The sequence below is a fragment of the Ranitomeya imitator genome, chromosome 5 (genome assembly GCF_032444005.1).
Source record: "Ranitomeya imitator isolate aRanImi1 chromosome 5, aRanImi1.pri, whole genome shotgun sequence".
Classification (NCBI taxonomy): Eukaryota; Metazoa; Chordata; class Amphibia; order Anura; family Dendrobatidae; genus Ranitomeya; species Ranitomeya imitator.
Genome location: NC_091286.1, coordinates 244,482,160 through 244,500,878, shown reverse-complemented (window position 1 = coordinate 244,500,878; position 18,719 = coordinate 244,482,160). Strand labels below are relative to the sequence as shown.

The window sequence follows — 18,719 nt, the reverse complement described above, 5'->3', positions numbered from 1 at the left end:
GGGGAATTTCTTTCCCTATTTTTGCCCCTGATGAAGATAGAAACTTTTTCCATATCTTGCCGTACTGTTTTGTAGTAACCGGCTTCCTACTTTGTAATAAAGTTGAAATTAACCCGGGGGAGAACCCCCTGCTTTCTAATAGTTTCCTTTCAAGAGCCAAGCTGTCAAGTGCAAGTTCTTGACCTGCGGATGACAGACTGGGCCCTGAGACAATAGATTCTGGAGATCTGGTAATACCCAAGGGTCGGATATTGACATCTTCCTCATCCATGAGAACCAAGGTCTTTTCGGCCAGAACGGGGCAATTAAGATGACCAGCGCCCCGTCCTCCCGAATCTTCCTCAGCACTGCTGGAATCAGAATAAGAGGAGGGAAGGCATAAACCAGTTGGTGACCCCAAGACATCAGGAATGCATCCACTACTACTGGGTTCCCCAGGGGAGATAGGGAGCAAAAGGAGGCTACCTTTTTGTTTAGATGGCTCGCAAAGAGATCTATTTTGGGAACCCCCCATTTTTCTGTGATCAGGGTAAATATCTCTTGATTTAGTTCCCATTCTCCCTGTTTTAGGCTGGACCGGCTGAGGAAGTCTGCTTTGTAGTTGTCTACTCCCTTTATGTGTAGGCTTGTTAGGGATAGGAGGTTGCTCTCGGCTATTTCTAGGATTGACTTGGTCACTTCCATCAGATTTTTGGAACGGGTGCCTCCTTGGTGATTTAGGTAAGATACCACCACCTGGTTGTCCGACATCACTCTTACATGGTGAGAGTGAAGAACCCCCAAGAATTCCTGAAGGGCGAATTTGACCGCAAAAAGTTCCTTCATGTTGGAGGATTTGTTTGTTAGAGATGGAGACCAGATGCCCTGGGCTACTAGATCGCCCAGATGAGCCCCCCACCCTGAGGGGCTTGCGTCCGTAGTTAGGACCTTCGAGATCGGGATTACCCATGGGACTCCCTGGGAAAGATTTTCCTGCAACGTCCACCAAGTCAGAGAGTGATTGGTGCGAGGAGATAAAGTTAACCGCCCGTGTAAATGCTCCCCTAGATTGACTTGTTCTGACAATAGCTGCCATTGGAGATCTCTTGAATGTAGTTGGGCCCACTGGACCGCAGGGATGCAAGAGGTCATAGAGCCTAAAAGGGACATACCCTGACGGAGAGTTATGGAAGGGAGAGATTGCACTCTTAACTCTAAACTTTTTAGTTTTTGTATTTTGTTCTCCGGGAGCCGACATTTCATTTTTTTGGAGTCTAGAGTGAGACCTAGGTACTCCTGGACCTGAGAGGGCATCAGTCTGGATTTTTCTAGGTTTATTAGCCAACCCAATTCCTTTAGTGAATGAATCACTAATGCTAGTTGATTCTCGCAATGCTGCGGAGAGGAGCCTATCACCAGGAAATCGTCCAGATATGGTACGATCAAGGTATTTTCTTCCCTGAGGTGAGCCATTACCTCCGCGATCAGTTTTGTAAAAACCCTCGGCGCTATTGCTAGGCCAAATGGTAGAACTGAAAACTGGAAGTGACTTAGGACTCCCCTGATGTGAACCGCCATTCTGAGGAATCTTTGGTGGTCCTTGTGTATTGGGACGTGATAATATGCGTCCTTCAGGTCTAGGACCACCATAAAGCATCGAGGAAACAGCATTTTGATAGATGACTTTATCGTTTCCATCTTGAATGCTTGGACCTCGAGATGATCGTTCAGGTTTTTCAGATTGATAATGGTCCTGAAGGAACCGTCTGGTTTCTTCCTCAGGAATAGAGGGGAATAGTACCCTTGTCCTCTTAATAGAGGGGGAACCTCCAGGAGTACTCCCTTTTTTACTAACCCGACGACTTCGTTTTCTAGCGCCAATTGCTCTTCTGCCGAGGATCTTGTAGATGTTATCGTGAAAGAGGGATGAGGGCGTCTCTTGAATGTTAACCTCAGTCCTGATTCTATGATGTTTAGTATCCATTGACTGGAGGTAATCTTTTCCCAGGCTGGGAGAAAGAGATAGTTTCCCCCCCACCTGGGGCGAACCTTCATTGTGAAGGTTTTTTGTTATCGTTAGGGTTTTTGTTGAAGATGAACCCCTTATTTTTGTTCCTCTTATCTTCCCATTTCCCCTGGCCTCTCCCTGGGTTCTTACGGAAAAACCTCTTGTTCCGAAAGGGCTTCCTATAAGAGGGGAGACCCAGAGAGGGGAAGGACTTTTTCTTGTCCCCTGCTTTTTCCAAGATGTCGTCTAAGGTAGAACCGAACAGAAATTCTCCTTCGCAGGGGATGGTACACAGTTTTGTTTTCGTTTGCAGGTCGCCTGGCCAGTTCTTAAGCCAGAGGGCTCGCCTGGCCGCATTAGCAAACACTGCTGACCTGGCGGCTAGTCTGATGGAGTCGGCCGAGGCATCAGCCAGGAAAGCCGCGGCCCCCCTCATTACGGGTAATGTATTCAGCATGGAGTCCAGGGAAGTTTTTCCCTTTAATTGACCCTCTAGTTGGTTCAACCAAATCATTAGGGAGCGTGAAGTACATGCCGCTGCTACTGCCGGTTTTAGGCCTCCTCCCGCTGCCTCCCAAGAGCCTTTAAGAAAGGTCCATAGCGTCTTTTAGGACCCCCATGTCCTCAAACGGGAGAGCAAATTTTTTTGAGGCTTTAGCGATTGCTACGTCTAATTTGGGGGCCTTCTCCCAAAAGGAGCAGGATTCATCCTCGAAGGGGTATTTCCTTTTTGGAGTTAGAAGGGCCTTTTTCATGGGTTTCCTCCATTCTTTTTTAATTAAAGCTGCAATTGCGTCGTTAAGCGGAAAAGCTCTTCTCTTTTTTTGTTCCAGGCCCCCAAACATGATGTCTTGTACCGATTTTTTAGGGTGGGAGTCTACTAACCCCATGGTACTTCTCACTGCCTTTATGAGGCCATCGGTGTCCTCTAGAGGGAAACAGTTATGCCCCCCCGAGGAAGATGTGGATGATGAAGATGAGGAGGAGGAGTTGGAGGACACTGAACTCTCACTATCGCTAGCAGATTTTGAGACTGGAGACGGGGACCTGTGTCTGGTCTTTCTCCGTTTTTTTCCACTTTTTAAAGATCTAAAGGTGTCTTCCACTTGCTCCTTAATCAGGTTTTTTAGGTCGGTCGCAAACCCAGGGAGGCTTTCAGATACAGTCTGCTGAATGCAAGTATTGCATAGTCTCTTCTCCCAGGCGGGTGGAAGATCCTCTCTACAGATGGCACAAATTTTGTGCTTGGTTTTACCTACGCTCTTCCTCCCCTAAAAGAGACAAATAATAATCTTACTGTCTCTGACTTTCACGAAGATCCACTTACCACCTCCAGGACCCATAAATACCAATTGGGGATTCTCTGCCTCTGGCTTTTTTCCCGACGCCGTACTGGACTCCTTACTGTGTTGGGACCTTTGGCGTTCTTTGCTGGTGTCCTGGTGTCCTTTCTGCTGTCACCTTTTTTGCTGCTGCTGCGGCGACGCTACAGGTGGAGGTGATTCTGGCAAGGGTGATGCCGGGTCACTCATAATGCTGCGGGTCTGCGGTTGCTGCCTTAATGATGCGAGCTGCACTGGCGCTGCGGCGACTATAGGCTCCTGAGGCTCCTGCCTAATATTGCAGAGCCACTGGGAGGATGTAGATTCTCCTATTTAAACCTTCCCGCCGCTTCCTCTTTTTTTTTTTTTCATTGCGCTTGCGCAGTAGCGCTCGGCCGACGGCGAGGAACGCCGAACGCCGGCGCCTGCGCAGTCGATCCTTTGCGGCGCCTGCGCAGACCGTAGTAAGCGCCCGAGCGGCAACCCCGCCGGCGCCTGCGCAGACCATAGTAAGCACCCGAGCGGCAACCCCGCCGGCGCCTGCGCAGAGGTTCCGGCCGCCTTGCGAGACCAGCCCAGATCCCGGGCATGCGCCGAACTATTGAAGATGGCGCCCGGGTGTAGATATGGCGCTGCTGACCGGCGCCCCCGGTCCTATGCAGACCCTGGCGCGCTGTTCTGCACGCCCGATGGCGGTGCAGCGTGCAGACTGACGCTTGTTTTAGGGAGGGTTGCGCTGCACCTCCCGCAACCACAGAGGGACCCCCTGGATGTTGCCGCTGCTGCATCTTACCTGGGGAGGTGACCGCGAACGCCTTGTCACCTCCCCCGCACACCCTGTAAGCCCACTAGCCCCCAGCGGTGGCGCTTCAGGTCACCACCCCAGCCGAGGCAGAGGGACCCCAGCTGCCTGAGTCGGACTGGTTGGCCCCGGAATTCCAACGTCGATCTGGTAAGTCCGTAGGTCTCCCATCAAGGACAGGAAACCAACTGATGCAGGAGAGTGGTACCGCCTTTTTATCCGTAGGTTTCCTGTCCTTGGTGGGCGGATCCCCTCTCTCCGTGGTGCCGTCATGGGCGATCAGAGAAAAACCCATCACTTAGAGGATCTTTTATCTCTAGAGGGATATCCGAAAAAGGAACCCTTTGTCTCTTTTTCCTTCCTTCCATCCTTTCTGCTCCTTCGATGGCCTTCTACGGAAAAATTATCTGCTCCTAAATGACCATTTAAGTGAGGGGGGCAGATTAGGGAACCCTTTTTGTCCCTTGCCTTCCTCAGAGATAAAATTCTCTCACGTGGGATTGAGCACAATTTCAGTTTAGTCTGTAAATCTCCCAGCCAGCACTTGAGCCAGAGCGCTCTATGGGTCACATTTGAGAGAGACGCACATTTAGATGTTGATGATGAGTCAGCCAGAAAGGCAGCCGCACCCCGAATCAAGGGAATGGATTCCAGGACCTTGCTTCTGGGTACCCCATCTCGCAGTTTCTTCTCTAACTGATCCACCCATATCATAAGGGATCTTGAGATACAGATGGCTGCTATGGCGGGCCCAAGATTACCCCCTGCCGATTCCCATGCCCCTTTAAGGAAGGTGTCGGATTTTTTTTTATCTAAAGGATCTTTCAATGTACCCATGTCCCCTAAGGGAACAGCAAATTTTTTAGAAGCTTTGGCCACTGCAACATTAGTTTCGGTGCCTTAACCCCTGTGGATGCCTCATCTTCAAAGGGGTACTTTCTCTTAAGGGAAGGTACCGACGAGTTTTTCCTATTGGGCTTCTCCCATTCCTTTTTAATTAGGGCCCGGATGTTTTCCTTCAGGGGGAAAACTTTACGCCTCTTCTGGCCTAACCCCTCAAACATCATGCCCTCCACCGTTTTGTTGGGGTGAGGGTCAATCACCCCCATGGAAGATCTCACAGCTTTTTTTTTACTAAGGTGTCTACTTTGTCTAGAGGAAACCAGTGACACCCCTCCCCCCCTTTTCATCGTCCGAGGACAAGGAGGAGTCGGAGATATCTGGTCCTATGCCTCCGGTGCTAGACAGATCACACCAGGAGTCCATTGTGGTTTCACTCCTCAACCTTGCCCCCCCGTTTGAGGAACTTAAAGGCAATCTCAACCTCGGTTTTGATTACGGATCTCAGTTTGGAGGCGAAGTTTGGGGTTTCCTCACATAGCACCTGTTCTATGGAAGATTGACAAAGCTTCTTATCCCAGGCCACAGGTAATGCTTTGTCGCACATGGGGCAACAAATGTGCTTCGTGTTTCCCAATCTCTTTCTTCCCTAATAAAGAAAAGGAAGAGAAGGGAACCCCAATTACAATGGTGAACTTTAACAAAGATCACCCATCCAGATGCAGCCGCAGGTACCAGTTCTGGAGGAGGGAGAGGATCCAGTAAAGGGTTTTTTGGAGACGGTGTCTTGTCCATCGTGCCAGAATTCCTGCTGGGCTGTGTAGAGTGGCTGCTAGATCGTCCACATCGCTTGCTTGAAGATGCCTCTTAGCCTGCGTCTTTGGTTGTTGATGGTGCTGCTGCTGGTCGCTGTCCTCCATTATCCACAGGGACTGCATGCAGCAAGAAGAGTCTGCACACTGTCTTTTGAATTTACTGCCCAGCGTTCACTTCCAGTCCATCCCCCCTCCTGCGGCTGCGTAACCGGGGAGCAACTCAGTAAAGCCTTGCTTTAATTTTCAAGCAGCAGCCATCTTTCTCCACCTTCAGAGCGCACGCTGCCCGCACATGCGCTCCCTGTCTCCTCTCCGAAGCGGTGGCCACGCTACCCCCCCGCTCGCCCTGCAAGACCATCAGTCCCAGTGGCGGCGGCCTCAGGCACCGCACCAGCCGTGGCAGGGGCCTCCCCGCTGCCAGAACCCGGGCTGGCCGGCCCTGTAATCTCTTCATCCCGATGTCTTCATTCAGGTACCGCAAAACTGCAGGTTCCCAGTCAGGGCTAGGAAACCAACTGATGTGAGGGAGATATCCCACCCTTTTATCTGTAGGTTTCCTGTCCTTGAAGGGCGGATACCCACTCTCCGTGGTGCGGTCATGGGGGATAGAGAAAAAATGATATCCTATTAATGCAGACATGCCATATATATGTATATATGTATGTATATAGACAAAGAAATATTTACCACTATTCCCTATAATGTGCGTTTTGCCATGTCAGCTTCCTTAGAGAGGAAGCTGATGTGGTGAAAGATTTATGTGACACTTCTAACTGCCATGATGAGAATGGCTGAGAACGCACACAGCGGTAGAAAACAGACATATGGATAGGACTTTAATACCATCAAGGAACAAAGGAGGATTTTTATAGTTTACTTGGATGAGCTGAATGGGCTTTATTTGGTGGAATATATCTGGTGCCTGCTAAAAGATCAGCATCCAGTAAACAAGGATTTTTGGCGATATGAAAAACGGGAAGTGTGGCAAACGATAATTGAACTGTGCTGTTTCTTTATATAATTAAATCTCTCTCTACATCCATACATGCAGAGCTTATTCATTTTAAATTAAACTTCCCCAACACTAAGGAGAATTCTAGGCATAAAGGTTATTCAACAGAACAGTCATCTATGCAAAGAGTGGACTCATGGGTTCTGCGAGCAAGTATATGTCATAATAGTACATATGGAAAGAGAATGCGGTCATGACAATATAAATAAAATTAACCCATAGCTGCTCTGCTTTTTTTTTTTTTTTATACACATACACACTCTTTCAGGAATAGACCACCTGAGGACTAACATACAAATTTCTGCTGCTTTTGACTTTACTTACCTGTATCCAATCTGATTGATTTGATCGGTCTCTAGAAGCATTTTCCAAAGCAGACAAAGGAACAGAGGCGAGGATCCTTGCAAGGAAAAGTGAGAGATGATATCATTTTCATTGGTCATGGACTTCCACTTCCGATACTCCTCTTCCACATTTTTCTTGAGGTTGAAACGACTTTCTTGAGGCACATTGTTCTGCTTGAAGAATGCCTACAAAAACAGATCTATCATTTTAAGTGGCATACCCAACAAATTCTATACAGTATATAAAGTTATGTTGCCTTTGCCCCATCTTACCGTAAAGATCTACCCCACCCAAAATACTAGGAGTTAGTCATACCGGTAACGGTATTTCCAGGAGTCCATCATGACAGCACCAATTATTTCCTGTGGTGCTGTCATGAGGGACGACCTGGAAAAAGACGTTACAGCCATTAAACACCTATATACGCACAACAGCTTAAAAAAGAAGGCATCTAGGAACAAAAACAGGATTTTTGGTTGCTTACCGTAAAATCTGTTTCTTGGAGCCTCCATTGGAGGACACAGGAACCATGGGTGTATGCTGCTGCCACTAGGAGGCTGACACTAAGCAAATAAAAAAGTTAGCTCCTCCTCTGCAGTGTACACCCCACCGACTGGCATTATACTCTTCAGTTAGTGAGAAAGCAGGAGGAGATAAATAACAAGGTTGAAAACCACAACCACAAACTTGAGAACTGTAAACGTAGGAACAGTCATAGAACATAAAACTGAGAAACACTGGGAGGGTGCTGTGTCCCCCAATGGAGGCTCCAAGAAACAGATTTTACGGTAAGCAACCAAAAATCCTGTTTTCTTTATCGCCTCTCATTGGGGGACACAGGAACCATGGGACGTCCCAAAGCAGTCCCTAGGGTGGGAAAAACAGACTTCCATCAGGCCAGAGGACTCGCCACTGCCGCCTGCAAGATCCTTCTGCCTAGGCTGGCGTCCGCCGAAGCATAGGTATGGACCTTGTAAAATTTGGCGAACGTGTGGATGGAAGACCAGGTTGCCGCTTTGCAAAGCTGTAGGGTGGAAGTCCTGTAATGCACCGCCCAGGAGGCGCCGACTGCCCGGGTAGAGTGAGCCTTGATCCCAGGAGGGGGCACTCTGCTCTTGACCCGGTAAGCCTCCAGAATTGCCGTTCTGATCCAGCGAGCAATAGTCGCCTGAGAAGCCGTTGGCCTCTGCGTGTGCCATCAGGAATGACGAAAAGAGAATCCGTCTTCCAGAAAGTGGACGTTCTATCCAGGTAGATCCTCACTGCCCTGACGAGGTCCAGCTTGTTCAACGATCGCTCCAGAGGAGGAGTCGGAGCTGGACAAAAGGAAGGTAGAACGATGTCCTCGTTGAGGTGGAAGGTGGAAACCACCTTAGGAAGAAAAGAAGGCAGAGACCTCAGGACCACCTTGTCCTGGTGGATGACCAAGAACGGAGGATGGCAAGATAGGGCCGCCAACTCGGAAACGCGTCGGATAGAAGTGATGGCCACAAGAAAGGTCACTTTCCAAGATAGAACTGACAGGGGAATCTCCCTGAGAGGCTCAAAGGGGGAAACCCTCAGAACGTCCACAACCAGGTTTAAATCCCATGAATCCACAGGGGCCCTGTACGGAGGGACAGCGTGTGCTACTCCTTGAAGGAAGGTCTTAACCTGTGGTCGGGAAGCTAAAGTCTTCTGAAAAAGGATGGAAAGCGCAGAGACCTGGCCCTTCAGGGAACTAAGCCAGGCCCGAATCCAGTCCAGCCTGAAGGAAAGCCAAAATGGAAGGCAAGGAAAAGGACATAGATGAAACGCGGTTGGACTCGCACCAACGGAAGTAAGCCTTCCAGGTACGATAGTAGATCCTGGAAGACGAAGGCTTCCGAGCCTGAATCATGGTGTGAATCACCCGGTCCGAAAAGCCGGACGCTCTTAGAACTGCGGTCTCAGCCACGCCGTTAAACTGCGCGACCGAGAATTCGGGTAGCAGATCGGACCCCAAGACATAAGATCGGGCCTGTCTGGAAGGCACCAGGGAGCGTCCACGAGAAGATTGACGAGCTCCGCGAACCAAGCTCTCCTGGGCCAATCCGGGGCGATCAGAATGACCGGCACACCTTCCGCGTTGATCTTCTTCAACAGTTTGGGAAGTCATGGAAGGGGTGGGAACAGGTAGGGCAGCACGAACTGTGACCAAGGAATGGCCAGAGCGTCGACTCCCACTGCAAGAGGTTCGCGAGATCTGGAGACGAACTGTGGAACCTTCCTGTTCATTCGAGACGCCGTGAGATCCACATCCGGAGTCCCCCATCGAAGACAAATCTGATGGAAGACCTCCGGATGCAAGGACCATTCCCCTGCCGCAAGGCCCTCGCGGCTGAGGAAGTCGGCGGCCCAATTGTCCACACCGTGGATATGCACTGCGGATATCACTGGAACCGTTGCCTCTGCCCAGAGGAGGATCTTGGATACCTCGGCCAAGGAGCTCAGAGTCCCCCCTTGAAGGTTGACATATGCCACAGCTGTGGCATTGTCAGTCTGGATTCGGATTGGAAGGCCCCTGAGAATCCTTTCCCAGTGACGAAGGGACAGAAAAATGGCACGGATATCGAGGACATTGATCGGCAAAGTTGACTCCTGTGCAGACCAGCGGCCCTGTACAGTCAGGTGGCGGAACACCGCACCCCAGCCGAGCAGGCATGCATCCGTCGTCACCACTTGCCAGTGAACTGGAAGGAAGGACCTGCCCTGGGAGACAAGAGGTGACGTGAGCCACCAGTTGAGAGACCGTTTGACCCGGGGAGAGAGAGTCGGATCGGGCGGTCCAGGGAGAAGACAGACCTGTTCCACTGAGACAGGATGGCCTGCTGAAGAGGTCGCGAGTGAAATTGGGCAGAGGGAATCGCTTCCAATGTTGCTACCATCCTCCGCAAAACCTTCATGGCCGATCGGAAGGAGGGAGACCGAGGGCCCTGGAGCAAGCGGACGTCCCGACAAAGGATGTATCTCTTGTCTTCGGGAAGGGAGACCTTGGTCTGACGAGTGTCGAAGACCATGCCCAGAAAGATGATGCGCTGAGAAGGAATATGGCAGGACTTCTTCCGGTTGACCAGCCATCCGAAACGGGCTAGGGTGTTGAGAACGATGGACAGGCTTTCGTGGCCCTGAGAAAAGGACGGAGCCTTGATGAGGATGTCGTCGAGGTATGGTAACAGAACCAGGCCTCTGACCCTCAAGCTGGCCATCAGCGCCACCATGTTCTTCGTGAAAACTCTTGGGGCGGTTGCAAGACCAAACGGCAGGGCGACGAACTGAAAATGTTCCTGAAGGACTGCAAAGCGCAGGCATTGGTGATGTCCCGGGAATATCAGGACATGGAGATAGGCATCCTGAATATCTATGGAACACAAATTCCTGAGCCTCCATGGAAGCAATCACCGAACGAAGGGATTCCATCCTGAAGTGTCTCAGGCGAACCCTCATGTTCAGCAATTTGAGATCCAGAATGGGACGAACCTTGCCGTCTTTTTTCGGTACCACAAACAGGTTTGAATAGAAACCTGTGAACCGTTCTTATCCTGGGATGGGAACGATTACCCCGGCTTTGAGGAGAGAAGCGACAGATGCGAAGAAACCCGGAACTAGAGCGGGGTCTCTTGGAGGTCGGGACTCGAAGCAGCGATCCCGGGAACGTGAAACGAACTCTATCTTGTATCCCAAGGATACAACTTCCCTGACCCATGCGTCCTCTACTGAGGAGATCCAGACGTCACTGAAGAAGAGGAGACGGCCGCCCAGCCTGGGAGGTGGGTTGGTATCTTGCAGAGAGTCATGCCGAGGTGGACCTTCCAGTCCTGGGTCTGGAGGATCTACCCTGGGATTAGCGAGGACGCCAGGAAGGATTGGGCCTAAAGGATACTGTCTTCTCCTGACGTGCCTGTGACCTCTGTTGCTGCTAGGGAAAAGAGATTGACGTCGCGAAGCGACAAAAAGGCCGGAAGGACCGAAATTGACGTCTAGGGGGAGGATGACTAGGTTTGGCCTGGGGAAGAAGAGCACTCGTGCCCCCGGTGGCGTCCTTGATGATTTGGTCCAGCTTAGAACCAAAGAGACGAGACCCCTGAACAGGCAGGCTGGTAAGGGACTTTTTTGAAGACAAATCCGCCTGCCAGGCCTTAAGCCACACGGTCCGGCAGGATGGCAACCGCGCTGCTGGACGCCTGAGCCGCACAAGATGCGGCATCCAGGGAGGCGGAGACCAGATATTCACCCGCGTGAGAAATCTGGTTGGCAAGTTCCGCCAGCTGTCCGGGAGGAGCCCCGTCCAGAATTCCCTGACTTGGATATGGATTTTGAAATCCAAGTGGAAGCAAACGCCGGGCAAAGACTAGCTGAGGCCGCTTCAAAGGCTGACTTCGCAAAAGATTCTATGACTATTGTTAGAATCCTTCAGATATGCTCCGCCGGACAGTGGAAGGACTGTGTTGGTGGACAGTCTGGAAACCGGAGGATCCACCGAAGGGGAAGCAGTCCAATTAGTGGTGAGCTGCCGAGAAAAGGGGTATAAAACGCCAAGTTGCTTTCCTCTCTGAAAGCATCTGGTCGGGTTCTCTCTTTCTCTGGTCATAATCTCCTCAAATTCCGGGTGAGGAGCGAAAAACTTGGAAGGTGGTTTAGCCCGTCTAAAGGAAACCGCCTGATCTGCGGGTTCCGTAGCGGACTCCCTGATGCCACAAGTTTGATTTATCGCTCCAATGAGATTCTGTACCATATCCCTCATGGTAGCGATTTGGTTTGAATCCAGCTCCGAAATATCCTCTGAGGGCGCATCAGAGAACGCCTCGCCTGACTCCGGGGAGGAGGACCGGGGGCAAGTCGACCGCAGAGAAGGACAGTGTGGTGAGATGGAGCGGGAAGAGGACTCAGACCGGCGTTCCTGTCTGGACCTTTTGCGGTTTGCAATGGAGGGCTCGGACGGAGCTTCCTGCGATCCGCTGGCTACTGCGGAGGGCTGCAGGGGTAATCGGTCCAGCATTGACACTAAAGTTTGAGACACCCGTGTCAGATCCGCCACCGATTGTGACAGAGATAACCCAGCCTGGGGTGGGGGCATCGCTCTCGAGCGGAGCAGCCAGGGGATCCTGGGTGGTGGGCACAATCGGGTTGCTGCAGGCCTGACAGAGTGGAGAGGACTGACCTGAGGGAAGTTTGCAGTTACAAGACGAACATGCAAAGTATTTAACTAAAGCAGAGGAATTAGAGGAATAAGTAGGAAGACGAGAGCGGCCCCATTTAGAGGAAGACATTATGAAAAATGTCCCTGAAGAAGATGCCAGAGGGTTAGGGGGCAGAGGGGAGTGTCAGTCTGCAGTGCAGAGCTACTCACGGCAGTCGAAAACGGAATCAGGAGGAAGCGGTCCGGCTTGATGGGATGGACCTACGGCGAGAAGTAGTCCCTTAGGCAGGGGAGGTATGGGCTCCTGCCGCAATTTGGAACAGTGGAAAGACTGTGCCGATTTGCGGATGTGACCGCTGAAATGTGGCGACAGGTGTCTGTAGAGGGGAACTCGCGTTCAGGAGTCCCAAGATGGCGCCGGTGGGCGGAGAAAAGGAGGAACTTGTGACCCTGCCGCAGTGAGATTGTCGGGCGGGAGAAAAGTCCACCCGGTGAAAGAGGAAAGGGTGCGGAGCCCGGCACCGGTAGTAGGCCCCGGCAGAAGCCGGGGCCTAAATTAAAGATGCAGTAGGTGCCGGAGAATGCTGCGGCGTCGGAGAGGACGCAGCAGCTGCGCAGCCGCATACAGCGGCAGACCCAAAGCGGTGTGGCGGCCTGGCAAGCCGCCGCGCTGAAGACAGGCTGAACGGCCGCTTACAGCGGCCGGAGAAGCGCAGCCGCAGGGACCCGCAGCGATGCGGCGGCTTGGCAGAGCCGCCGCACTGAAGAAAATAATTAATGGCCGCTTACAGCGGCCGGAGCAGGGCAGCCACAGGCGGTGCAGCAGCCAGAGAAGGCCGCGCTGGTGGCAAGGAGGCCGCTGAGAGCGGCCGGAACAGAGCGGGCACAGTTTTAGAAGCGGCACAGTAGTCAGTAAGGCAGCCGCGCTGGGAACAGGGGCAAGGCGGCCGCAGCCACGGAAGCAGTGCGGCGGCTGAAAGAGATGGGACCAAGCTCGGGGAAAGACCCCTTACCTCTGCCCAGCAGGTAAGGTGACCCGCATCTGAAACCCCTTAAATAAAGCACCTCCTTTGAGGATCTGAGTTGGGAGACCATTAGGGAAAATACTCACCTTAAACATCCCACGCCAGTACTAACCTGGAAGGAATGAGACGTCCAGGGAGCTGATGGACGTCCTCGTCTCCGCAACCGACAGGCTCTGGTGGGCGAGTGGGTGGGGGACGAAGGCAGGACCGGACATCTAAGCACGCTGGTGTGCTAGGCTCTTGGTCCTGCAGAAGGATCTATGAGGGTACGGGATGGCAGTACACGCCGTACTCGTAGTCCGAATTGTGGGAGTACAGGTGTGACTGATCACCCTGTATCCCTCCGGAAAAACCTGAAAAGAAACGACGCACATTGAGGTAGATAAGGGTCTAATGAAAGACCCGTGTCCACCTCCTACTGACACTAAGCTAAACTGAAGAGTATAATGCCAGTCGGTGGGGTGTACACTGCAGTGGAGGAGCGAACTTTTTTATTTGCATAGTGTCAGCCTCCTAGTGGCAGCAGCATACACCCATGGTTCCTGTGTCACCCAATGAGAGGCGATAAAGAAACAAGTCATTGAAGGGTTAACTTTACTAAACAAAAAAAAAATCACTCAGTGTAAAAAGAGAAGAAATAGACCAACATCTTGTGGATGACATTAGTAATACAGACCATGAAGACATTTACCTGTAATGGAGCAGGAAAACAGCTGAGAGTATGCAAAGCCCAGTTATGTGGCGTGAAGCTAATAATGGTCTGCAGAATGTCCTTGCACCATGTACCTTGAATTGTTTCAGAGCCTGTGAAAAAATCTAGCAGAGCAACAAAATATCACGAGGAAGAAAAAAACAAACTGCTGTATGTGCAAAAATGTAAACATGCTGCAATTCTGTACTTTATATCAATATGGAACAGCAAAACTAACACACACATGAGCAGTCTCCATCATTGCTGCCAGTACCAGTCATTTTCAGCACTGCAGCCAATTGGTGAGTTTAGCAGCTCATCCTGTGAACTTGAGCACAGCAGCAGAGTTTTCCAGTTGTCTGCAGCGCTATTGATAGGATATCTGCGCTGCAGACAATAAGGGTATGTGCGCACATTGCGGATTTGCCTGAGGAATTTTCTGCACACATTCTTCCTCTCTTGGCAGAAAACGCAGGTAAAAATCGGCGCGGATTTTCATGTTTTTTTCATGCGGATTTGTATGCGTTTTTGTAAGCTAAATAAAGATTATTATTTAACAAAAAAAAAAGAATTGTGATGCCATTTCCTTGTCCAATCTCTTTCACATACTCGATAATATCATTACACACCATGTTCAGATACAGTATAATGTTTACACACACAAAACAAATAAAAGTGAATATATATCTATAGATTGAATCGATCGGAAAAAAAAATCTGCGTTAGTCCGGAGTCACACTTGCGAGAAACTCGCACCTCAATACCCGGCACTGCCGCCGGCACTCGGACAGGATCGTTCAGCTGCATAGAAATACATGCAGCAGCGCACTCATTTCCCGAGTGGCGGCGGAAGTGCCAGGTATTGAGACTCGTGGGAGTTTCTCATAAGTGTGACCCAGTCCTTAAATGAAGGTTTATAATGCAGTAATAACGGGTTTATTCTACTAGTGTGGATATATTCGTACAATAAATCCTCAGTAAAAGATCAGCGAGCTGACACCTCTGCTAGTGTACGGACGGTAACACCACTGCTCCGTCACACTGTTTAGTGGCTGCTGTTCGGTATTGTAGAACAGTTCCTATTCAGATCCAGACCCCAAGTCATCAATATCAGGGGTAACCCTTTATGATACACTGACAATGCTAACATTATGAATGAACTCCTAAACCTGCAGATTAATAATAGGGTTACCATTTACTTCTTCTCCCAAGCTTTGAAAAGAAACGAAACATACCAGTGACATGAGTGGCTCTTGCCAAAGTCAAAATCAGTGCTCGGTTAAGCTCCTCCGATTCCGCTGATAGAACGGTTTTGGGATCACTCAGGAATCGAGTAAACTGTGGCTGGACCTCCGAACTTCCCAAAGCGGTGATCAACCTCAGAGCTGTACTCTCAACACTGGAGATAAAGAGACAAAAATCACATGATTTCTCAGGGCTACAAGAAGCTGGTATATTGGAACATCTGAAAATACAATAATTCTCTATGAAATTAAGGCCTGAAGAGGTATTCTAGTAAAAGAGGTGTCTATAAATGAGAGGTAGGAAAACAGAAGAGTAATTTATTCACTTATGGAAAGAATACAGGGATTTTTGTGTACTCACTGTAAAGCCTTTTCTCCGAGCCAATCATTGAGGGACACAGGACCATGGGTGTTATGCTGCTGCCACTAGGAGGACACTAATACAGAAAAAAATATCTCCTCCCCTGCAGTATACACCCTCCTGCTGGCTCCAAGTGAACCAGTTCGGTGACAAAGCCTAACATTTAACCAGGATGAACTATGTGAAAACCAAGCCAACACAGAAAACCAAAGCCGTTAGGCTAACAGGGTGGGTGCTGTGTCCCCCAATGATTGGCTCGGAGAAAAGGATTTTACGGTGAGTACACAAAAATCCCTGTTTCTCCTACGCCTTATTGGGGGACACAGGACAATGGGACGTCGTAAAGCAGTCACTGGGTGGGTAACAATCAACTGTATGTGCTCCTTGTACCCACAGGTTACAGATGCGGCACACCCGTCTGCAAAATTCATCTGCTGACGGTCGCATCTGCTGAGGCCTGAGAATGAATATGGTAATGTTTTATAAACGTATGCAGACTGGACCAGGTCGCAGCTCTGCAAACTTGTGCTGCCTAAGCTTGGTGCCAGATGGCCCAAGACGCACCCACTGACCGAGTGGAATGAGCCTTAATCCCTGCTGGGACAGGATGACCTCTGACTCGGTAGGACTCCTGAATAGCTGAACAAATCCATTTGGCTATTGTCGCCTTGGAAGTGGGAAACCCCTTCCTTGGCCCTTCCGGGAGCACAAACAGGGCATCCGACCTGCGGAAGGATGCCGTCCGCGAGATGTATCTCTTGAGAGCTCCAACTAAATCCAGTGTGTGGAGGGCCTTCTCGATGCGATGTACTGGTGCAAGACAGAGAGACGGTAAGACAATCTCCTGATTGAGATGAAAGGATGAGACAACTTTTGTCAAAAAGGACGGGGATGTTCTCAAAACCACCTTATCCTGATGAAAATTCAGGAACGGAGCTTGACAAGACAAAGCCGCCAGCTCGGAGACTCGTCTAATGGACGTGACCGCAACCAGGAAGGCCACCTTCCATGAAAGAAAGGACAGGGAAACCTCCCGTAGAGGTTCGAAAGGAGCTTCTTGCAAGGCTCAGAGGACCAGATTAAGGTCCCATGGTTCCAACGGCATCTTATAGGGCGGCACCCTATGGGAGACTCCCTGAATGAACGTCTTCACTTGTAATCTGTTGGCAATCCTGCGTTGGAACAGAACGGACAGGGCTGAAATCTGCCATTTGAGAGAACTAAGGGCGAGACTTAAGTCCAAACCAGATTGTAAAAATTAGAGGATGGAAGGAATGTAAAATTCAAGAGGAGAACGTCCCCGGTCGTTGAACCAGGAAAAGAAGGTTTTCCAAGTGCGATGATAAATGTGCATAGACGTGTAGGCTTTCTAGCGCAGATCATGGTGGAGATGACTTCCAGAGAGAAACCTGCCTGGATTAGAGCCCAGGACTCAACGGCCATGCCGTCAAACACAGGGCCTCGGAGTTCTGGTGGTAAATGGGGCCCTGTGATAGCAGGTCTGCGCAACTCTGTAATCACCAGGGGACATCGGCGACTAGTTGAACTAGTTTCGTGTACCACACCCGGCGCGGCCAATCTGGGGCAATCAGGATTACCAGTACTCCCTCCGCTCTGATCTTCTTGATGACTCTCGGCAGTAAGGGGAGCAGGGGAAATATGTACGGAAGCCGAAAATGATGCCACGAGAGTACGAGTGCATCTGCCCCGATGGCTGCTGGGTCGTGGGACCAAGCTATGAAGTCGGGAACCTTGGAATTTAGCCGTGAGGCCATCAGATCCACGTCCGGAGTTCCCCAATGACAGCAGATCTGGTAGAAGATCTCCGGATAGAGAGACCACTCCCCGGAGTCGAGGCCTTGACAACTGGGGAAATCTCCCTCCCAATTGTCCACTCCCGGGATGTGAACCGCAGAAATCATTGAGCTGTTTTCCTCGGCCCAACGGAAAATGTAGCCTACCTCGTTCATGGCTGCCATGCTGCGGGTTCCCCCCTGTCGGTTGATGTATGCCACTGCAGTGGCATTGTCGGACTGAATCCTGATGGGATGACCCGCCAGGAAGGGATGGAATTGGAGAAGAGCTAACCTGATTGCCGGAATTTCTAAGGTGTTGATCGGAAGGCGTGATTCCTGAAGTGACCAGCAGCTCTGAGCAGTGTGATGTAAGAACACCGCTCCCCAGCCTAGAAGACTGGCATCTGTTGTCACAACTAGCCAATGTACTGGAAGAAAAGACTTCCCTTGATTCAGGGAGGACTTCCATGTCTACCACCTGAGAGACTGACTCGCTGGGGAAGGAAGAACCGACGGTCAAGGGAGAATGCGTTCCTGTCCCAAACAGCCAGGAGGGCATGCTGTAAAGGGACGGAGGTGTAATTGGGCAAATGGAACCGCCTCCAAGGCTCCTACCATCCTGCCGAGGACTCATACTGAAGCGCAGAGAGTGCGTGCGAGGTTGAGAGAGCTTCTGAGCTTCCCACTGTAAGGCTGAGATCTTTTCCGGGGGAAGGAGCACCAACCCCTGGGATGAGTCCAGTATCATTCCTAGAAAGGAAATTCGCTGAGCCGGTACTGGGGAAGATTTCTTGAAGTTTATCTTCCAACCCAGGCGAGAAAGAATTTATAGTGATGTTCACGGCCTCCTTGCAGGCGCGGAAAGAGGGGCCTTTGATGAGGATATTGTCTAGATACGGTAGCACAACGCCTCGGGTGTAAAAGGATGGCCACAGTGGCTGCCATGACCTTGGTAAATACCCTGGGAGCGGTGGCGAGGCCGAAAGGCAAAGCAATGAATTGGAAGTGTTGTTCCTGAACTGCGAAGCGAAGGAACCTCTGGTGAGAAGGGAAAATTGGATTGTGGAGGTACGCGTCCTGGATGTCTCTAGACGCCAGGAACTCGCCTTTTTCCATGGAGGCGATGACAAAGAAGCGATTCCATTCGGAACAGTCGTACCCTGACGGACTTGTTCAGCAGTTTTAGGTCCAGTATGGGCCGTACTGTACCGTTCTTCTTTGGAACAATGAACAGGTTTGAATAAAAACCTTGAAACCTTTCGCTTTGAGAGACCGGGATAAAAACCCCATTTTCTTTTAGAGAGCTTATGGCTTGGAAGAA

The 18,719-nt window shown here is 50.6% G+C and overlaps 1 protein-coding gene across 2 annotated transcripts in view; it reads right to left on the bottom strand.

Annotated features, from left to right (window-relative positions):
* The window catches only part of MED23 (mediator complex subunit 23), a 211,329-nt gene that overhangs the window by 49,435 nt on the left and 143,175 nt on the right, over positions 1-18,719 (bottom strand). For both annotated transcript variants that reach the window (XM_069726015.1, XM_069726014.1), the window contains 3 exons: positions 15,233-15,396; positions 13,998-14,122; positions 7,103-7,308 (listed from right to left, as the gene is read on the bottom strand). In XM_069726015.1, coding sequence (XP_069582116.1) covers positions 7,103-7,308; positions 13,998-14,122; positions 15,233-15,396 — 495 coding nt within the window. The remainder of the gene's footprint in view (positions 1-7,102; positions 7,309-13,997; positions 14,123-15,232; positions 15,397-18,719) is intronic.